Genomic DNA, 21,821 nt, shown 5'->3' on the forward strand with positions numbered 1-21,821 from the left:
TAGAAAAGATACCTGCTTCCATTGGAAGGCTCTTAACCCAGCCTCATCCGCCACCACATGGCCTCAAACTGTGGTCGCAGCTTCTTTCCACTGAATCACATCAAGAAGACCAATAATGATCCAAGAAGCACCATCTACTGAGACCCTCTAAGCTGTTTCCATTTCCCGGTGTCCACAGCTACTGTTGGCTTAGAAAACAGAGGTCACAGATTCTGAGTTCCGAGGACGGCCGTGACTCTGCCGACTCAATTTTATGAGCTTCGTCCATCTCTCTAGGCGCTTTAGCAGCCGCCTTGCAGGCTCTTCTGCAAGTGGTCTTCCAGAACTACATCATTAGAGTTTTACGACAAAAACCTTATAAATACACAGCCTAAAAACATCTATGGCTCCCTCATATACACCTCAGCCCCGTCATGGGGGGCCCAAAGTGCGCAGCAGCAGACACCAGGTGAGAAACAAATGCGTTTCTGTTTTCTGCACTTTCATTACCGAAAATCCTTTTCCACCTTAGAGTCTCTATACCATATTTGCCTTTTCCGGGCAAAACACAAGCTTTATAAAGAACTCTGCCTTCTAATATATAACCCAGTCTACTTTACAAATTGATTCTTTTTTTCTCCTATTTTTTACCTATCTTCTCTTGGAGTCTTTGTCTCTATGAATGACTTAATTTCAAGCATTTACTGAATCAATATCTAATGCGTATCAGGTACATGTCTAATACACAGCATTTTCAGGTACGTTTTTGTCATGGACTCTTTACAACTTTTTATAACATTATGTAAATGTTCAAATATACACAAAGTAGAGTGAACAGTATAGTAAATCCAATATTCCATTTTCCAATTGCAGAAAATTATCATACTGCCTATTTTTCCTACACCACCAAAACTGGGTTATTTAAAAGCAAATCTCAGATATCACAATCTCACCTGTAAATACTTCAGTGTACATCTCTAAAAAACTCTTTATAAGTTTCCATATTCAGAATACTATTACCTAGCCTAAAAATCAATTAATAATTACTTAATATCAAAGAATCCTATCAGTATTCAAATTCCCTGATACCTCAATTTTTAACAGTAACACATTTTGATACGGAAAGTGATGCTAGGAGAATTAATAACCTCCTAAGCCATATATACACAGCAGCAGAACAAGTTTCTCACTTGAAGCCTTGGGTTCTCTTTAAATATAGCACACCTACCTTCTGACCATGTTTAGAAAAGGCCTACATATGTACTTTTTAAAATTATTTTTACAAAAATGGCCTTTCTTCTTTTGAGTACTTTTATTGCCAGTTAGATAACCTCAAAAGTGGTTCAGTATCTGGGACCTGAGGCAGACTTTATTATTAGAGTATTAGTCACTCAGTGCTCAATATCACAAGGAAGTGAAAATATAAGAAACGAAGGAAATAAACTTGTATAGTGTGATGCAGTATCTACTGTTACTCGTACTGAGGCCTCCTCAAGGGCACCACAGCTGAAGTTAAATGATATGATGATGGTAACATCAGCAATGTTCTGCTCAGGAGAGACCATTCTGGATGAATGAAAGATGAAGAAAGGTGTTTAAAAAGAGCTTTAAACTTAGGCCGGAAAGCTTTAGTATCATCTGCTGCATAGGACGATCTCGGAAAGGTAAATGGGTTGCGAGACTAAACTCAACAACTCCTTTTCGGTACTGAACATCATGTGAGACAACAAAGTAAAATGTAAACCATGCAGCCATCACAGACAGTCGCCTACAAGTACGGGATACATTTTAAAAGGCAGATACAAAATCGATCTCTTTTACAAGTCTTAAGTAAAGGTACTTCTGGGGATGTTTTTAACAACGAAATAGAGAGCTGCTTGAAAATAATCTTTAAAAATTGTAGAACACAAATAAGAAACAAAACAGATTCCTTTATACTGACCTTCAAAAATATTGTTTTAAGTTCAGCTGGATCTGCTCTCTTGGTTAAAGCCACCTATAAATAAACATAAAAATGTTTATATTATTAGAACAAAGCTGAGAAATCAAGCTCGCAGACTGAAAGAAAATAAACTCCAGGTTAGAAATCAGTGAATTTCATTTCTGCACTTAAAGCACTAAATTTACCCAGTGCTTAAACTACTCTCTGGATTTTAAATTAGACTTCTTATGAGGCTTCTGAAATGATAACATTCCATACAAGAAACAAAAGCTCCTAATATGCAGTGTTTAATATACATCATTTTTTTCCCAAAACGAATAAGAAAAAAAGAAAAGTTAAAACAGACTTGCAACCACCTGGCATTTTAAACTGCAATCCAGAGTGACCCAAACCCTTTCACAGGGGAATATTAAAGTACAACTTGTTAAGTATGCAAGAAAAACGTAGTTTTTAGAGAGGTTAGTGAGCAAAGCAAACAATATTCACAGACAGAAGGCAATTAATCCCCATGGCTCCACAATGGACAGGCATGAACACCCAGCAATCTGGTCATGTCCAGCAGTATCCTCCTCTCCCCAACTTTATAAAAAAATCCAGAAGTCTCCAATTGTACAGCATTGGGAAATACAACCATTGTTTTCTAATAACTTTAAATGGAATATAATCCATAAAAATATTGAACAATGTTGCACACCTGAAACTAATACTGTAAATCAACTGTATTTCAATGAAAAAAAGAGAAAGAAACCATAAGTCTCCAAATGTTTGATTATTATTTACCACATTCTTGAATACAAGGGGCTATGGTTACCTTTCAAGAGCAAAATTTGACAGATTAGCTCAGAATAGGTGTTGTGCTTAATTCTCCAGCCCACAAAGTCCAAAAACATCACTGGGGAAAGAGAAGACAAACTTGAACATGGCTGCCCCAGGCCAACACAAAAGAGTCCTTATGTGGAACCAAACAGTGGGCTTATTCAGCGTCCCATCACCCAATCCTGCTGGCAGAAACCGTCATGAGACTGAACTCTCCCCAAGCACAGCATCACCCCATGATACAGCCAAGGAGGGGTTCCTGGAACCACCCCAATACTGGAGCCATGTCGCCATCCATGGGGAGATTTATGCAAATTGTTCTAAATCCCTTCGGTGTGTTTGCAAAGGCTCTCCTGGGATCTTCGGACAATGGGTTCTCTGTCTTGAAATATGTAACTGCCTGAGCTCCTTGGCCCGCCACTGTCAGGAATAATTTTATTAACTAATTGTTGGAATAGGAGAGGTAGTTTTCCTGAAACCAGTTAGTTGGTCACCTTGTTTCCCAAACCAAGACTGATAACTCCTAACTTCTGCTGAGTACTTATAACCACCAATGCTATTTTTATCCATAAGAATTTGCCATCTTTTTAAAATCCTCAATCACTGAGTGTTCTCTGCTATTCAATTAGAGAAAAAAAATATAAAAGTTGACTGCAAAGCCAACTGAAGACGGATGATAGTGCTGCTGAGAGTCTCACAAGATCCCCTCCGTGTGGGCCTATATTCTGAGAAAGGCGGGAAGGACACTATTGGAGAAGGGACAGCATGAGAAGTTTCCATCCTTTTCTTTGAGAGAAAAGACACTCCCTCCAAGTTCTACATCTCAAGACCATAAGCAACATTTTTTTAAAAGGCATATGGTGACCCTCAGCACTTAACTGGGTTTCCTTTTAAAAGCAAAGGTAAGTTTCCACAAAGTGAACTATTCTTCCTCCATCTGAGTAACACATCCTTTAAAATCAAATTAATTCACTCTGCCACACACACTTCATAAAGCCTTCCCTGGGCAATGCTATTTCAGAGTGAACGCCGCCAGCCCTGACTCCCACAGCATTCTTCTCCTTACTGATCCCAGAATGCAGTCATTGCTCACCGCCAGGACTACACCTCTGTGAGAGAAAGCAAGCTTTCAGCCTGTAACACTCCCAGGGCGGAGGGCACGCGAGAAACCCATCCATATGGCGGCCCAACGCGCCTAAGCCATGTCACCTAATGTGTACAGCACACTGACAAGTTTTCAGAGCAGGACTATGACGTCACTGGATACTCATGGCAGACCTGAGCTCAGACAGAGCATATTATTGCTCTCATTTGACAGAAAGGGAAACCAAGACTCAGAAAGGGTCACTTATTTCCCTGAAAGTCAGATTTAGCAACAATTTTTGCTGACATTTCTAAGTGTTTTCTGAGCAGAGGTCAAGTTCCAAGTCTTCCATCCCCTTACTGCGCTGGTCTTCTCACTGAGTCACATTGTAGGCAGCTTTAAATTGACCGTAGCTTATGTTACCCCTAATATAAAATAGCACATGCCTAAAAAAAAGAGTCTCCCAGTTTCTCCTAGAACCACCAGTTTGTAGTGTCCATCCAGTGCTATGATTAGGAACATGTTCCAGTATCAGACTGCCCTTGACTGTCGGGGGCAGACCTGAGCTCTCAACTCACTAGCTGTGTGACCCTACGGTTTTAAGCCAACTCAGAATACCTGTTCAGGCAAGCTCACATTGCATCACCTGACAAGCCTTAGTTCATTAGGCTTTAGAAGATTCTCAAACTTTAGGTTTTTCTCCAAAGGCTAATTTTCATTGTTCTATATACAAGTATATATTTCTCAAATACGAATAGCATGTAAATATTTACAGCTATTGGGAGAAGGAAATGGCAACCCACTCCAGTGTTCTTGCCTGGAGAATCCCAGGGACAGAGGAGCCTGATGGGCTGCCATCAATGGAGTTGCACAGAGTCAGACACGACTGAAGCGACTTAGCAGCAGCAGCATTTACAGCTATTATTCTTAGTACCTAGTTGTCTGATTTGCTTTATCGTTACTGTTCTGAATTCGCATTTATAAGAATGGATGCCACCATTAAAACAAAGTTTTTATATCAAAAGTTTTAAATAAAGTAATTTTCAAACATTGTTAGGGAGTAAATCACCAAGAAGAAAAAGGATTCTTGGCAGATGACTAGGAAATATCACCATTTGCTACTTAATAATTTTATACACAAGCACATAACATTCACACCAAGTGGAGGTTAAGGAAGAAAGAGGTGGGGGGGGGTTAAAAATGGAAACTATGCATTATCTTTTTTTCCATAAACTGGGAGACCTTTATCTTTGTTAATGACAGTATAGAAATTTCAGGTCAATTTCCCCAAGGTATGTTCCATAAGGTATGTTCCATAAATAAGTTCCGCAAAATTTGAGGATCACTGAATATGTCAACATTTTTGACAAGACAAACATTATAAATAACAGTTTAAATAGGTTATCAATAGCATTTGCAAAATACATATACTGGCTAGGTACATTCCGAATACAAAAAAAAAAAAAAAAACCAGCCAACAATAATATAACTTGAAGGACTGGTTTTAAAAAGCGGGCAGTGGGACGCATGGCAAGGAAACCCAGAAAGATATTTTTGAGGACAAATAAATTCATTTTTGTTTTAATATGAGTTACAGCAGCCAAACAGAGGAAGACACTGGAAAAGATTTTTCTACGTGTAGGAGTATTGTTTAAACTGGCTTTCTTACACTGGAATCAAGACTCAGTTGAGGGCTCATTGCTTTAACAAACTGCAGAGGTACGGAACTGTGCACTTAAAATAGTTTCTAAGTCTAACCAGGGGTGTTGAGAGGGAACAAACTTAACCTACAAAAAAATCAGGGATATTAATCTGAAGAAGAAAGCATGCAGAAAAGCTCTCTTCTTACACTGGGAAGCTCGAGCCATGTAAGACCACCATCTCGTAGACACCTTACTCCTCGTGTCCCCTGCTCCAGTAAAGGTCAGAAACTAAGTAGGAGCTCTGAACATGTTCTTAAAGAAAAACTTCCAGGTGAGTAGAAATCAAATTTTACAAGGAAAACAGGCAGCTCTTATTAGGCCAATGCAAATTCTCACACTCTGCCCCAAATCTACCAAATCAGAAACTCTGGGGGCAGGATCAAGCAATCTATGGTTTAACAAGTCCTCCAGGTGATTTCGGAGAAGGCAATGGCACCCCACTCCAGTACTCTTGCCTGGAAAATCCCATGGACAGTCAGCCCTCTGGCCGGCTGCCGTCTATGGGGGTCACACAGAGTCGGACACAACTGAAGCGACTTAGCAGCAGCAGCCAGGTGATTCTGATGCCTGTAGGCTCAGAGGGTAAAGCGTCTGCCTGCAATGCAGGAGACCTGGGTTCGACCCTTGGGTCAGGAAGATCCCCTGGAGAAGGAAATGGCAACCCACTCCAGTACTCTCGCCTGGAAAATCCCAGGGACAGAGAAACCTGGTAGACTGCAGTCCATGGGATCGTAAAGAGTCGGACACGACCGAGCAGCTTCACTTCAAAGTGTGAGAACCACAGCTGTAGTTGATGTAAAATCCTGTCTGACTGGGCTTGAGATCCACTGCCCTGGCTGCATGTTTGCATTGCCTCAGGGCTTCCGGGTTTTATCAGTCCCCAGGCTGATCAAATTAGACAGCAAAGTCCAACTGAATTAGAATCTCTGGAATGAGTACCTTTAAAGCTTCACCACGAGATGGTGAAGGACCAGGCTGAGAACCACTGGGTTAGAACCCAGGACGCCAGACCTCATTCAGCTTGCTATCTCACTCAGCAACAGTTCTTCCATCACCCTACAAAACCTGAAAGGTCTGAAAGACAAGACAAGCTCAGACTTACACTGAAAATCCGACTGTCATGAAGTAATTGTTTACTTTGGATAGGAAGTGAAAACAGAGAGGCAGCTCATCGAAAGCTACTCGGTGTGTGTAAGCACATGCACGCTTGTCTGTGTGCACTGACAAGCAGAAAACGGAGAGGTGGGGGAAACCTCGTAGTGGGTGGTCCCGAATCTCATGGAAAGCACTACTGGGTGCGACCTAATAACTCAGAAGCTGGGGCTACCCTTTCTTCCCACGTGTCTTCCTATACTGCAGAGACTGGAAGGTTAAACTACATTTCCCAGAATCCCTTGCAGCTATGCGGCCTAGGTGCTGTCAATCAGACGAAGCTAAGTAAGGTGTGGGAGGCAAAGTTTTGGAAAGCGAAGATTTGGAAGGTAGGGGCCATGCCTTTGCTGTTTCTGCCAGCAAGCATCAGCCTTGGAACTGGCTGATCTTCCTGCGGCACATGGAAGTGTCCAGTTTTCCTCCTGCCATGTCAGCGGCAGCATGGTTCTGAAACCCTCCCGCTTTGGTGGGTAGTTTCATGACTGCACAAAAGGCAAATGCTCCCCTGGTGGCCTGCTCTGCAGTGAGGCTCTGTAAATCACTCCTAAGAGCTCAACCTGAAGTTTGTTTCTTCACCTTTCCAACAAATTCCATAAGCCATTTAACACTCTGTAATAAATTTCCCTCTGCTTAAACCAGCTAGAGTGGATTCTGCTCTCTGCAAGTGAACCGTGACTGATACAATCAGTAGCTGTAAAAGAAAGTTTGAAATTCCCCAAAACCACAGTCACCATTTACTCAAGAGGGATAAAAATGAAGTGTCTCATCATGTTTAAGAAAAAGAAGTTTTCATTGACTTCACTGAATCACTCATTCTTCATCCTACAGTTCCCCTATGGTCTAATAAATGAAGAGTAGTAACTATAAAAAGTTACTGAAATTAATATACAAACAAGATATCATGTTAAGCAGTATTCAAACCACAACCTTTCTGTGTAGTCAACCCTCAAATGTTCAAGTCACTCAACAGTTGACTTATAAAGCAGCAGACACCACAAATGTTAACCCGCTGGGTAACTACGCAAGTGGGTTATTTCAGGGATGTGGAAATATTTTATCAGAAGGATTCAATAGTTTACGAAATGGGTTGTAGACAAATATTAGACAATGATAAAGCCATCACCATTAAGCTTCTGTATGAAGAAGCAGAGTACAGCAATTAAGAAATGAATGGCAGTGTTTTAGCTGTGGGTGCTGCTATGCCAAAATAACTTTAAACACTCTAATTTTAGATTTTATTATTATTAAGCTAAAGCTAACATTCCAGTAAATGTTCCCAAGACTAAAAATTTGACAAGAGACAGTATAAGTCTCCTCTGAAATAGACATTCGTCTCTTTATATTTTCAACTCCTTATGGAGAAAGCATTGCTTGCTCATCGTGTCATAAGCAAACATCACCAGGTCTGGGGTTTCAGTATGTTGCTAACTTGGTGATCTTGGACAAGTCAGTTCGCATCTCCAAGTTTTAGTTTCCTCATCTATAAAAAGGGCAAAATCCTTTGCAGCCAATTAAGTCGACTATGTTCTTTTCCCCAGAGTGGCCCCACGTGCCATGGCTGCAAACAGCAGCCTCCTCAGCAGTGTGCACAGCCTGTCGCCTGCAGAGGCTGCCCTAAGGGGCCTTGGAGAAAACCCTTTCCAGTGCACACTCACAGCGGGCATGCTGTCCCCAGTGCAGGCTCCAGACATGCATGCCTGCTTTCTTTGGAAAGCCCCAGGGCAGTGGCCAGGGTCCACACTGGCCAAGTCTTAATGTCCATCTGCAGCAAGGTGCAGAACAAGGAGCCTGTGATTGGGGCCATCTGCAGGACCAAGTTCAAGTTCCCTGGTCACCAGAAGATCCACATCTCCAAGAAGTGGGGATTCACTCAATTTAATGCGGGTGAATTTGAAACCATGGTGGCAGAAAAGCGGCTCATCCTGGACAGCTTTGGGGCCAGATACATCCTGAACCCTGGCCCTCTGAACAAATGGTGACTGCATGCATGAGAGCGTTGGCACTGTTCCCTCCTTACTCATGCCTACCAATAAATCCTACTTCCCTGTCCGAAAAAAAAAAATAGGGCAAAACAACAAAATTTACTTATCTATTTCATAAAGTGATCTTAAGGATTAACTAGGATGAAGAAAAAGTGCTCTGTGAATTACAGAGTGATACATAATGCTGGTAGTGATTAACAGGTACCGTTAACAAATATAAGCCAAAAACACAGCTATCTATTTCTAATCCCAAATAAGAATGGAAGATGAGGAAGTAGGTCCAACGTGTATTCAACTTAGAAATAAGCAACAAAAGATGAAAAGCTGAGGAGAAAATTAAAATTCTATTAGATGATCACAGTTTTGTTAGGAAGCCTGCAGAATCATCAGCTTGAGGCTAAGGGGGCCACCAATGATGCTTCAAACGATCCCAGGATTTGAGGTGAGAAACCCACAACAAAAGCAGGTTGCCTAGGCTGCCTGTTAGGTCAGCTGAAATGGCAGCTTCACACACAAGCTGCTGTCAGTCACGTCAGACTCGCTGTGACTCCATGGACTATAGCTTTCTAGGCCCCTCTCTCCATGGAGTTTTCCAGGCAAGAATACTGGATGGGTAGCCATTTCCCCCTCCAGAGGGTGTTCCTGACCCAGGAATCGAACCCCTGTCTCCTGCGCTGACAGGCTGATTCTTTACCCCTCAAGCTGCCTGCCCTCTTCCAAATCAAACCCACACTGAGTGTCCACTCGGCAAAGCCAGATCAGGCGCTTGTGCCCTGGCTGCAGGGAAAGATGGGACCAAGTCTGACTCGTGTTCAGGCAGGCAGACCTTGTAATATGGGGATTTCCTCCAGTACAGGAGAGGCAATCAGAAGATGATGGGGAGACGTCTAGTTTCCAGCCCAGCATGCAGGGGCTTAGAAATGGTCAGTCCGTCATAAAAGCAAGTAAAAAGCCTAAATGCTGAAAAATCTACTACTCCCAAACCACTGCCCCCCAAAATGGAGACAGAAAGGCAGAACCAGAAAATCACAACTTGTCAGAGCTGAAACCCATCCTCTGAAACCTCTGCAGGAACCAGTGTTGAGAGTGGGTAATTCTGAGCTGCAGATGGACAACTGCTAGAGGCTCAGTGTGGACAAGAAAAGACCTGGCAAAACTCTAGGTGGACCTAGACATGATGGATTCTCCACACTTTTGTGAGTTTTACCTCCTGGAGCTCAACTTGGCTCTCAGTGACTACCAGGGAAAGACTACCTGGCACTTTCAGTAGGAGGGAAGGAAAAGGAACCAAGCTGAAATGCACAAGAGCACCCAGCTCTGCTTCAGAAGAAATCATTTCATAGACACCTAACCTGCGGGAGTATTGCCAGAGCCAGTTAACCAGAGAAAAGGCAATACCCAACGCCAGCCACCTTCAGCCATCCTCTCCCACCTGAGGGGAAGAGGAACTGAGAAACACTTGTGAAGTATACTGTCCAGGGACGTGGGCTCTCTACTGAACTGGGACCTGGTCACAGGACTGCAGAACATTCCTTCTCCCTCTACACCCTACCCTCACAATACCAAAGGACCAGTTACCGCCATTCCTCTTATCCAGTACATCACGTCTGGATATCAAGAAAAAAAATCACAAAAAATACCAAAAGGCAAAACAGCACAATCTGAAAAGACAGGGTGAGCATTAAAACCAGATTCAAATATGGCAGGAATGTTGACATTATCAGACTAGGAACTTAAAACAACTATGATTATTAACCTTCCCTGGTGGCTCAGACGGTAAAGCATCTGCCTGCAATGCAGGAGACCTGGGTTTGATTCCTGGGTTGGGAAGATCCCTTGGAGAAGGAAATGGCAATCCACTCCAGCACTCTTGCCTGGAAAATCTGATGGACGGAGGAGCCTGATAGGGTACACCCCATGGAGTCACAGAGAGTCGGACACAACTGAGCGACTTCACTTCATGATTATTAACATGTTAAGGGTTCTGATAGATAAGGTAGACAGCATGCAAGAACAGAACAGTGATGTAAGTAGAAAAATGGAAATTCTAAGAAAGAAAGAATGTTCTGATAATATGTCAATAGAAATCTCCAAAACTGGAAACCAAAGGGAAAAAAAAGACTGAAAACAAACAAACAAAAACAGAACTAAATATCCAAGTCTGTGGGACATCTACAAAAACGTCTCATATACATGTAAGGGGAATACCAGAGGAGAAGAGAGGACCAGAAGGAATATTTGAAGTAACAATGATGCAGAATTTCCACTCAATCGAAGTCAGACACCAAACCACAGATACACAAAGATTAGAGGACACCAAGGAGAATAACCAAAATCACCTTAAACATCAATGTACCAATTAATTGAAAGACAGAGACTGTTACAATGCAGCAAAAAACAAGACCCAGCTATATGCCATCTACAAAAAAGACACATATAGATTAACAATAAATGAACCGAGAAAGACATACCATGAACACACTAATCAAGAGAGAGCAGAGCAGCTATATTACTTTCAGGCAGAGCCTGCTTTAAAGCAAGGAAAGTTAACAGGGATAAAGAGAGACAGTATATAATGACATCAGGGTCAATTTTCCAAAAAGACGTAACAATTCTAAATCTAACAGGATAGAAAGCCTAGAAATGAAAAAGAAAAGTGAAAGTGAAAATCGCTCAGTCGTGCCAGACTTTTTTGGACCCCATGGACTACACAGGCCATAGAATTCTCCAGGCCAGAATACTGGAGTGGGTAGCCTATCCCTTGTCCAGGGGATCTTCCAACCCGGAGATCAAACCCAGGTCTCCCACACTGCGGGAAGATTCTTTACCAGCTGAGCCACAAGGGAAGCCCGCCTAGAAGTAGACCTTCACCAATAAAGTCAACTGATCTTTACAGAGGATCAAAGATAGTCTCTTCAACAAGTGGTGCTGTATATCCACACGCATTCATGACATTAAAAGACATCTGCTCCTTAGAAGAAAAGCGATGACAAGACGAGACAGCAGAGACATCACTTTGCTGACAAAGATCCACACAGTCGAAAGCTATGGTTTTTCCAATAGTCATGTATGGATTTGAGAGTTTGGCCATAAAGAAGGCTGAGTATCGAAGAACTGCTGCTGGAGAAGACTCCTGAGTCAACCTTAAAGGAAATCAGTCCTGAATATTCATTGGAAGGACTGATGCTGAAGCTGAAACACCAATACTTTGGCCACCTGATGCAAAGAGCTGACTTATTGAAAAAGACCCTGATGCTGGGAAAGAACAAAGGCAAAAGAAGAAGAGGGTAGCAGAGGATTAGGTGGTTAGATAGCATCTCCGACTCAAAAGACAGAAGTTTGAGCGAACTCCAGGAGATAGTGGAGGACAGGAGAGCCTGACGTGCTGCAGTTCATTGGGTCGCAAAGAGTCGGACACAACTTAGCAACTGAACAAAAACAACATCTGCCTGCAAAAAAATGATTCTAGACACAGACCTTACTCCCTTAACAAAAATTAACTCAAAATGGATCACAGACCTAAATGCAAAATTCTTAGAAGATAACACAGGAGAAAACTTAGATGATCTTGGCATTTGAGGATGATTTTTTGGATACAACACCAAAGGCATTATCCATAAGCTGGACTTCATTAAAGGAGATGTTTCTGCTCTGTGAAAGACACTGTCACGAGACTGTAAAGATAAGTGAAGACTGGGATAAAGTATTTACACAAGAATAGTTAGTGAAGAACTGTTACCCAAAATACACAAAGAAGTCTCAAAACTCAACAACAAGGAAACAAACAACTCAATGAAAGTCAAAATACGGGCCAAAGACCTTAACAGACACCTGACCAAAGAAGATACATAGACAGCAAATAAGCATATGAAAAGATGCTCCACACCGTCTGTCATCAGGAAAATACAAATTAAAACCAGGAAATACCACTGTATACCAACTAGGATGGCCAAGATCCGGGACACTGACAACACCAAACACTGGTGAAGATGTGCAGCAAAAGGAACTCTCACTGTTTGCTAACAAGAATGCAGAATGGCACAGCGACTTTGGAAGACAGACTGCAGGTTTCTTACAAAACTAACGTACTCTTAACATGAGCCAGCATTCATGCTGCTTAGTATTCACCCAAACGTGTCGAAAACTATCTCCACACAAATACCTGAATGGATGGATGTTTACAGCAGCTCTATTTGTAACTGTCAAAAGCTGCAAGCAACCAAGATGTCTTTCACTCAGTGAATGGATAATCCAGATAATGGAATATCATTCAGTTCAGTTCAGTTCAGTTCAGTCGCTCAGTCGTGTCCAACTCTTTGCAACCCCATGAATCACAGCACGCCAGGCCTCCCTGTCCATCACCAACTCCTGGAGTTCACCCAAACTCATGTCCATCGAGTCGATGATGCCATCCAGCCATCTCATCCTCTGTTGTCCCCTTCTCCTCCTGCCCCCAATCCCTCCCAGCATCAGAGTCTTAATGAGTCAACTCTTCGCATGAGGTGGCCAAAGTACTGGAGTTTCAGCTTTAGCATCAGCCCTTCCAATGAACACCCAGGACTGATCTTCAGAATGGATTGGTTGGATCTCCTTGCAGTCCAAGGGACTCTCAAGAGTCTTCTCCAACACCACAGTTCAAAAGCATCAATTCTTCGGTGCTCAGCTTTCTTCACAGTCCAACTCTCACATCCATACATGACCACTGGAAAAACCATAGCCTTCACTAGACGGACCTTAGTTGGCAAAGTAATGTCTGCTTTTGAATATGCTATCTAGGTTGGTCATAACTTTCCTTCCAAGGAGTAAGCGTCTTTTAATTTCATGGCTGTGATCACCATCTGCAGTGATTTTGGAGCCCCAGAAAATAAAGTCTGACACTGTTTCCACTGTTTCCCCATCTATTTGCCATGAAGTGATGGGACCAGATGCCATGATCTTCGTTTTCTGAATGTTGAGCTTTAAGCCAACTTTTTCACTCTCCCCTCTCACTTTCATCAAGAGGCATTAAGCACTTAAAAATGAGCTATCAAAACATGAACAAAACTTAAATGCACAAGCGACAGAAGCCAACCTGAAAAGGCTACATATGTATGATTCCAACTGCACAACATTCTTGAACTATGGAGACCATAGAAAGATCAGCAGTTTCGTCACCAGGGTTGAGAAACAGGGAAGGAAAACAGGCAGAGCACAGATTCTCAGAGCAATGGAAAGACTCTGTGTGACACTATGATGAAGGATACCTATCATTGCACAATTTGTTCAAGGACTGTTCAGCATCAAGAGTCAACTCAAATGTAAACCACAGACTTTGAGGGAAAAGGGTGTGTCAGTGTAGGCCCACCAACTGTAACAAATGGACCACTCTGATGGGGGATGATGATAATAGAGGAGAGGTTATGCATGCATGGGGGCAGGAGGTATACAGAAAATCTCTGAACCTTTCTTCAAACTTTGCTATGGAACCCCAAACCGCTCCAAAATAAGAATAACAGTAATAATACTAATGTCTAGTTTTTAAAAAGATCATGGGTGGCCAGGCCCTATCAAAGTGAAAGGAATCAGGCAGAGTCACTAGGCACACATCTGTATAAACCCCCTTTCTTTTCAAAGTCTCCTTGAAGTAGGTTGGATTCTTTTATTTTACAATTAAGAAAACTGCAAACAAACAGTTGATGGGTCCCAAGCCCCATGCCTTTCCCACAGGTCCGCAACCTAAGCAGTCAAGGGTTAGACCAGGGTTTCTCAACCATGGCCCTACTGACATTTTGGGTCAGATCATTCTTCATTTTGGAGGAGGGTCTGGTGCATCATAGGATGTTGAGCAACATCCCTGGCCTCCAATTGTTAAGACGCCAGTAGCAACCCCTTCTCCCAGATATGACAACCAATAGTCTCCAGATGTTACCAGGTTTTCCCCTGGGAGCAAAACTACTCCACCCCCAGGGAGAACCAGTGCCTGAGACGGCGCTGTTCCGCTTGCTCATGCGAGAAAAGACGAGCACCTACAGGAAGCCTACCATGTACCAGGCCCAGCACCAGGAATGAAGGGGACAACGCCCAACAACCAGAGACCCTACCCCTCTGGGGGCAGGGGAGGGGGACGATGACACATTTATCAGCAAGTGGCTGGTACAAAGCGTGTGATGATACACGCTACCATGAATTAAGAGTGATGGCAGAACTAAGACCATAACTGCTGGAGTCAGGGGTGGTGGAGGCAAAGTCTTGGACTGGGTTGTTTATCACTGGATTACAGCAATTAACACTGACTAGCTAACTTTTACTGGGCCCTTAACTCTAGGCTTAACTCTAACTTCCCTGGTGGCTCAGATGGTAAAGCGTCTGCCTACAATGCAGGAGACTGGGGTTCGATCCGTGGGTCAGGAAGATCCCCTGGAAAAGGAAATGGCACCCCACTCCAGTACTCTTGCCTGGAAAATCCCATGGACCGAGGAGCCTGGTAGGCTACAGTCCATGGGGTCGCAAAGAGTCAGACACGACTGAGCGACTTCACTTTCACTTTAACTCTAGGCTAGGCATGTCCTAAAGGCTGTACGCCTGATCTTTATGCCTGATCTCACTTAAATATCACCAAAACTATCTAAAGTGAAGAACCATTAATAGCCCCAGTCTTCACTCACAGAAAACAAACGTATGGTTGTCCGGGGGAAGGGACAGTTAGGGACTTTGGGATGGACATGGACACACTTGTGTGTTTAAAATGGATAACCAACAAGGATCTATTGTACAGCACATGGAACCTGCTCAATGTCGTGTGGCAGCCTGAATGGGACGGGAGCTTGGGGGAGAATGGATACATGTGCATGCATGGCTGAGTCCCTTTGCTGTCCACCTGAAACTATCACAGCATTGTTCATTGGCTATACCTCAATATAGAATGAAAAGTTCAAACAAACAAAATATCCCCAGTCTCCAGATGAGGAAGCTGTGGCATTAAGACACTTGGTCTTAAATGAGTGGTAGCAAATCACAGAGCAATAATGACCCTAGAGCCCAAGTCATTTCACACTAACTATACTATTAATACCTGGAGGATGTGCCAAGAATTTGGCGATCAAAGAGGGGTCTTTAAGCTATCCTTGCGAATGGTGCTACTGGACAACACTGTAGCTGAAAGCAATTTAAAATAAAGTCTTTTAATTTGGCATTATGATACATAAACACCCATGGTTAGGTGGATGGTAGATTTACCCAATGCAGAATATTATTCTCAGTATTATATGCTGAACTCAGTCTCAATTTTTTTTTAAAGCATCAAGGTTACAGTATAATTAGGAACCAGCTGCAGTTGTAATTACCACTCCCAATATAATTTGTTACATATTAGCAAGTGTCAAATGACTACTGCTCCTTAAATGAATAAAACTGATTGTGCTGTTCCGAAGACTGGGATGTATGTTCTGATGGGGAACAAAGGAATATAAAAAGTATATGACATATTTATAAAGTGCTGAAAGGTTCTACTTAGGAGATCACAGGTTGCAGGAGCCCAGATAATGCCACAGAAAGTTAAAATGGCTTCTGGGAGAGAACAGCTAACTTAATAAATGCAGAGGAAGAGAAAGCAGCAAGTCACAGGACAATAGAAAGTTGCTTTCACTAAATAATACCTTACCTGTCCAAATTTCTGCTGCATATCAGCATCATATAATTGAAGAATAGTCAAGAATCCAGGAAGAAGGTAAAAGAAAACCAACAGGAGCCCTCTGCATAGCTGGGATACTCGTCCCAAAGACTGTGCACAATTTCACTGGAGCAAGTCCTCCTCCACCCTCCCCCACGACTTCCAACATGACCCTGGGCACGTGCTCCGGTTCCAAACTCCCTTGGACGCTCACACTTCTGCAAAGCTTTCTATGTCCAGGCCCAGCTCTAAGCTTTAGAAACATGAGTGCATTAACTGCCCCCCACAATAACCCAAGAAGGACAAACAACCTTGGCCCGTTTATAGATGAGGAAGCTGAGGTACACAGAGGTGGAGTGACTTGCCCAGAGCCACAGTGTGAACAGAGCTCATGATTTCAATCATTGTGTTATAAAGACTTTCCAAAGGAAGAGAGAACACGTGATTAAGAAAGCAGAGGACCTGGAGAGTAAACAAAATTAGGTCACATCAACCAACCACAATCCTGGGCCTCATTTAGACGACCATTTGAGAAACAATTTTAAAAATTGAAAGATGATAGTGATGGTTTAGTTGCTCAGTCCTGTCTGACTCTTTGTGGCCCCACGGACTGTAGCCCGCCAGGCGCCTCTGTCCCTGGGATTCTCCAGGCAAGAACACTGGAGTGGGGTGCCATTCCCTTCTCCAAGATGATAGTGGAAATGTGTAAAATGTGTACAGAATAGATATTTGATCATACTGAAGAGGCACTGATTTTTCTTTTTAATGTGACAATGATATTTCAGTTGTGCTTTGGAAATATACCTGTTTTGGAGATATACTGTAATATTTACAGGTATGATGTTGGGGGTTTGCTTTGAAAAAATCAGGAGGATGGGAAGACAAGAGAAGGTGTGGTATAAATTAACAACATCATCCATAAATTGATAACTACGGAAAGTGGCAGGAAAAGGACATAAGAGTTTGTTATGCTGTTCTAATTTCCTGTGAAAATTTTCCATTATGAGACATTTTTTGAAAAAAAAGGGTATTTTTTTTTTTTTTAAGTTTTAAGTCAAAGGCCAGTTCCTCCTGGAAGATTTTCTAACCAGGTTTCCCACACAGAATGCTATTTGCCCCTATTTTATGGACTTTGCAAATGAATGTTTAAATTTTGATTCTCTCGCTAAGCAGCAATGTGACATAGTGTTTCTCTCACCTGTTGCCAAGAGAGGATGAGAGAGAATCAGGATTGAATGACAGCAGCATAGCCTGGGACAGAATCTAGCAGTTCCCTGCTTCCCAGCTACTTGCAACCTTTCTGTATTCACAGCGGCCCCGCTGACCGAGGCATCGGCGGACAGCTGAGCCCTAATGCAGGGCTCTCTTGGCTCCTGGAACGAGTCAGAGCCTGAGCCAGCAGAGTGTCCGAGCCGGCCTGGCAGCAGGTTGCCCTGGCTGATGATGTGGCACTGATGAGAGTTCATGACCGTGTGGGATGGAACAGCAACAAAAATTACACTGGCTCCCTACCTTTCATCTGATATCAAGCATGAGTGGTTTCTTGTGTAATACTAAGAGGGAAAGCTGTGTTTAAACATGACAGACGACCCAGAAGGCAGGAGCCACCATACAGGAAAAGATTAATGGCTCCTCTGTCCGTGGAATTCTCCAGGCAAGAATTCTGGAGTGGGTAGCCATTCCCTTCTCCAGGAGATCTTCCCGACCCAGGGATCGAACCTGGGTCTCTGGCATTACAGGCAGATTCTTTACCATCAGAGCCACCAGGGAAGCCCAAACATGTAACATACAAGGGTGTAAAAGTTGAAAGTGTGTATGAGCCAGTTAAACATCAAACAATTGCAAAAAATAAATATATAAATAATGTGTAACAGGACAAAAGGCCAAAGTTCTTAATTTAAAAGCGCTCTTGGACAAAGTCAATATGAGAAAGCAAATAACCCAATAGAACAGTGGGCAAAGGTCACGACCAGGCTCTTCTTAAGCTGCAGATGGACACCAAACATAGACTAACGGAAATCTCCAAGAACCATCATAAGAAAACCAGGGGCTGGACTACCTTTTACTTCTGGAGCTGAAATTCACAATGGAAAGAAAGTGGAATCCTGAAATGCAGACGCAAATCTACCTGCAATAACATAAATGCGTGGGATCTCCTTGGTGGTCCCGTGGTTGGGATTCTGCCTGCCAATGCAGGAGACATGGGTTTGATCCCTGGTCCAGGAAGGTCCCACAAGCCACGGAGCAACTAAGCAGGTGAGCCACAACTACCGACGCCCACGCACCCTAGAGTCCACGCTCCACAACCAGAGACGTCACTGCAGCGAGAGGCCCACACACTGCAACTAGAGAAAGCTCGCACGCAGTAACAGAGACCCACAGCCAGCCAAAAAAAACAAGAGTGTGAAGATTCACAGGGAATCAAAGTCCTTGCCAGGGGGCCTGGCAGAGTCCGGTAAGAGAGCTGACAGGTCACCAGCCTTTCTGGTCAAACCTCCTGCAGGACCCAGCATGCTTTTGGGAGCAGCTGGTCTGAAACAGCAACAGTGGACATACTGTTTGGACCTGCTGGAACTGTCTCCCTTTAATCCAGCCAGACCTTCTCAGTCACAAGGAAGCACACTTTTCTGGGAGCCTCCTTCCGAAGCAGCTGCTTTGTAGTCATGGAGACTCATCCACCTTGAATCGCCAGATCCCTGCCGGGCTTTACTCTGCAGCTATGATTCCCCATTATGCACGCTCTTGGAGATGCCTCACACACAGCTCCTCAAGTATTCCAAGTTAGTGTTTTTTGTTTGTTTGTTCAGTGAAGGATGGAGAGGCTTGAGAAAAAATGGTTTATGAGGGAAAGATAAAAGTTTCTGACAAACCACACACATGCAACAGAAAAATCTCCTGCCCCCTTTCATTCTGCCATGGGTGGCACCCCCAAATAGATGAACAATTCAACGAACAGTGTCTGAATGTTATGGAATATGTACTGTGAGGGTTCAGCTCTTGGCTTAAAATCTAGCGGAAAACATAAAGCATAAGAAACATAACCAGGACCATTTTCCTTCAGAACATCATTATCACTCTCTCCCCCGAGGCAATTTAAAAATGATTCAATATCTGTTATGGGCTGAACTGTGTTCCCCTTGCCAAATTCATATGTTGAAACCTTAACCCCCAGGACTTCAGAATATACCTGTATTTGGAGATAGGACATTCAAAGTAGTAATTAAGGTAAATTGAGGTCATTGAAGTAGGCCTTAAGCCATTAAGACTGGTGTCCTTACGAGAAGCATAAATGAGGGCACAGACACAGAGGAAAGACCACGTCAAGACACAAGGAGACAAAGGCCATCCGTGAGCCCAGGAGGGAGGCCTCGGAAGAAACCAACCCTGCCTACACCTTGATCTTGGACTCCTAGCCTGTAGGTTTGTGGGAAAATAAACTTCTGTTGTTTAGGCCACTCAGTCTGCGGTACTTGGTTATGGCAGCCCCAGCCAACTAATACAGTATCACTGAATGTAAACTCATTCAAACGGCTCCAACAGGACCATTCTTTTATTTGTTTTGGATCCAGTTTCAAACACTGCATTTGGTTGTCATGTCTGTTTGGGAGCCTCCTTTATTTGAGCCTTTTCATTCATAAGACTGGCATTTTTAAAGTCAGACCAGAGGTCTTACGAAATGTCCTACTTTCTGGATATGTATAATTGTTTCCTCATGATTAGATTCACGCACAACCCCTTGGCAGGAAATCTCTAAGGGTCACATTGTGTACTTTCCATCACATCACACCAGTGGGTGCTCCACGCTGGCTTCTCCCTCCTCCCGGTAATGTTAAATTGGATCACAGATGGAGGCCAAGTCCTCTGCTATAATGGTATCTATTCCCTTCTGCAGTGGGTAAGTAACTTATAAGGAAATCTTCCCTGGTGGTTCAGATGATAAAGAATCTGCCTATAATGCAGGAGACCCAGGTTCCATCCCTGGGTTGGAAAGATCCCCAGGAAAGGGGAATGAGTACCACTCCAGTATTTTTGCCTGGAGAATCCCATGGACCGAGGAGCCTGGCAGGCTACACAGTTCATGGGGTCAGACACAACTGAGTGACTAACTCTTTCACTCTGAGATGCAGAGAATTCCAACAATCTTTTACTGAAGATTTTAGCATCCACTGAGGACATCTGCCTGAATCAATTATTACCTGCATGTTGCCAAATAATTTTTTCTCTAGTTCTAGCATAACTTCTACTTTATTAGTTGGCATTGTTCAGAAAATAAGAACTTCACCTCCCCACCTACATCACTTTGACTCTTCTTGAGGAAGAATAAGCATCATGGAATGATAGACTTTTTTAAAAAATTCAGTATGCTACAATCCATTTTCAACTGATTTGCTTTTGTAGTCATAAAACATCCATAAAAATTAACATTTTAAGTGTACAATTCAGTGGCCTTGAGAACATTCACAATGTACAATCAACAGCACTATCCATTTCATCATCCCAAACACAAACTCCATACCCCTTTGATTAACATCCAGTTGACTTTAATAGCCACCATTTGTTTTAACTGTGACACACTCACTGTAATACATGTGAGGTGTACATATATATACGTGTATACAAACACACAGGCACACGTGTGTATGTTTAGAAGATGAATAAACACGATGCACGGAAAAGAACGGTTGTGAATATTAAAACCTAGCCAACTAAAATAAACCGTTATGCAAAATGCTGGTGGATCGGGAAGGCAGTATCCAAACCCACTCACCAAACATAACAACAGAGGAAATAACCAGGAATTATGTGCCTCCTGCTGCGTGTATCCAATACCAGGGATCCAGTAACCTGAGAGAGACAGCCAGCAACCACCTAGGAAGTATTCTAGCCAAACACAAAAAATAAAAATAAATAAAGCCTTAAAGTCAATCAAGCATCCACATCTAACTACCATTTGTCAGGAAACACTGGGGACAGGGGAACACGGTGGGGGGTGGGGGGTGCAGTCAGCAAAGTCCAAACTGTGGGAAACTACAGGAAAGACGACCCAATTCACTCATCAAATAAACTGCAAGCGGGCACACAAAAAGATGGGGAGCCAAACCTATAGATTCACAAGAGTTAAAAGACGTATCGACCAAATGCCATGTGCAGACTGTGTCTGGATCTTGATAGGGACAAACCAACTGTGAAAACTAGGGCATGGGTTTTAACATCCTTACAGATACTCCAAAGAAAGAGAAAACACAATTAAGACCGGTTTTCCCTAAAACTGAAGGAAAGAACTAAATATAAAAATAAAAATAAAAATCTGCCCACCAATGGAGAGGAAAGACAAGAAACATTCTTGCTTCTGACTGAGCTCTAAATTAAACAAATAAACAGGCTCCCCGCCACCCCCCCCCCCTTTTTTTTTCCTGCTACACTGCTGCCACAGCTTTATGGCAGGGAATCTGAACAGGGGTTGGACATGTCCCATTTATAATACAAACCGCTGTGAAGGGTATGAGAAGGGAAC

At 43.0% G+C, this 21,821-nt stretch overlaps 1 protein-coding gene and 1 non-coding gene across 4 annotated transcripts in view; one reads left to right on the forward strand and one right to left on the reverse strand.

Annotated features, from left to right (window-relative positions):
* Window positions 1–21,821, reverse strand: part of SLC25A13 (solute carrier family 25 member 13) — a 229,996-nt gene that overhangs the window by 196,275 nt on the left and 11,900 nt on the right. For all 3 annotated transcript variants that reach the window (XM_052638583.1, XM_052638584.1, XM_052638582.1), the window contains exon 2: window positions 1,922–1,975. In XM_052638583.1, the coding sequence (XP_052494543.1) occupies window positions 1,922–1,975 (54 nt within the window). The remainder of the gene's footprint in view (window positions 1–1,921; window positions 1,976–21,821) is intronic.
* Window positions 8,178–8,312, forward strand: LOC128047137 (small nucleolar RNA SNORA70). Its single transcript, XR_008199323.1, has one exon. It is a non-coding gene; the product is annotated as a small nucleolar RNA SNORA70 (small nucleolar RNA).

Source organism: Budorcas taxicolor, chromosome 4 (genome assembly GCF_023091745.1).
Source record: "Budorcas taxicolor isolate Tak-1 chromosome 4, Takin1.1, whole genome shotgun sequence".
In the NCBI taxonomy this organism is placed as follows: domain Eukaryota; kingdom Metazoa; phylum Chordata; class Mammalia; order Artiodactyla; family Bovidae; genus Budorcas; species Budorcas taxicolor.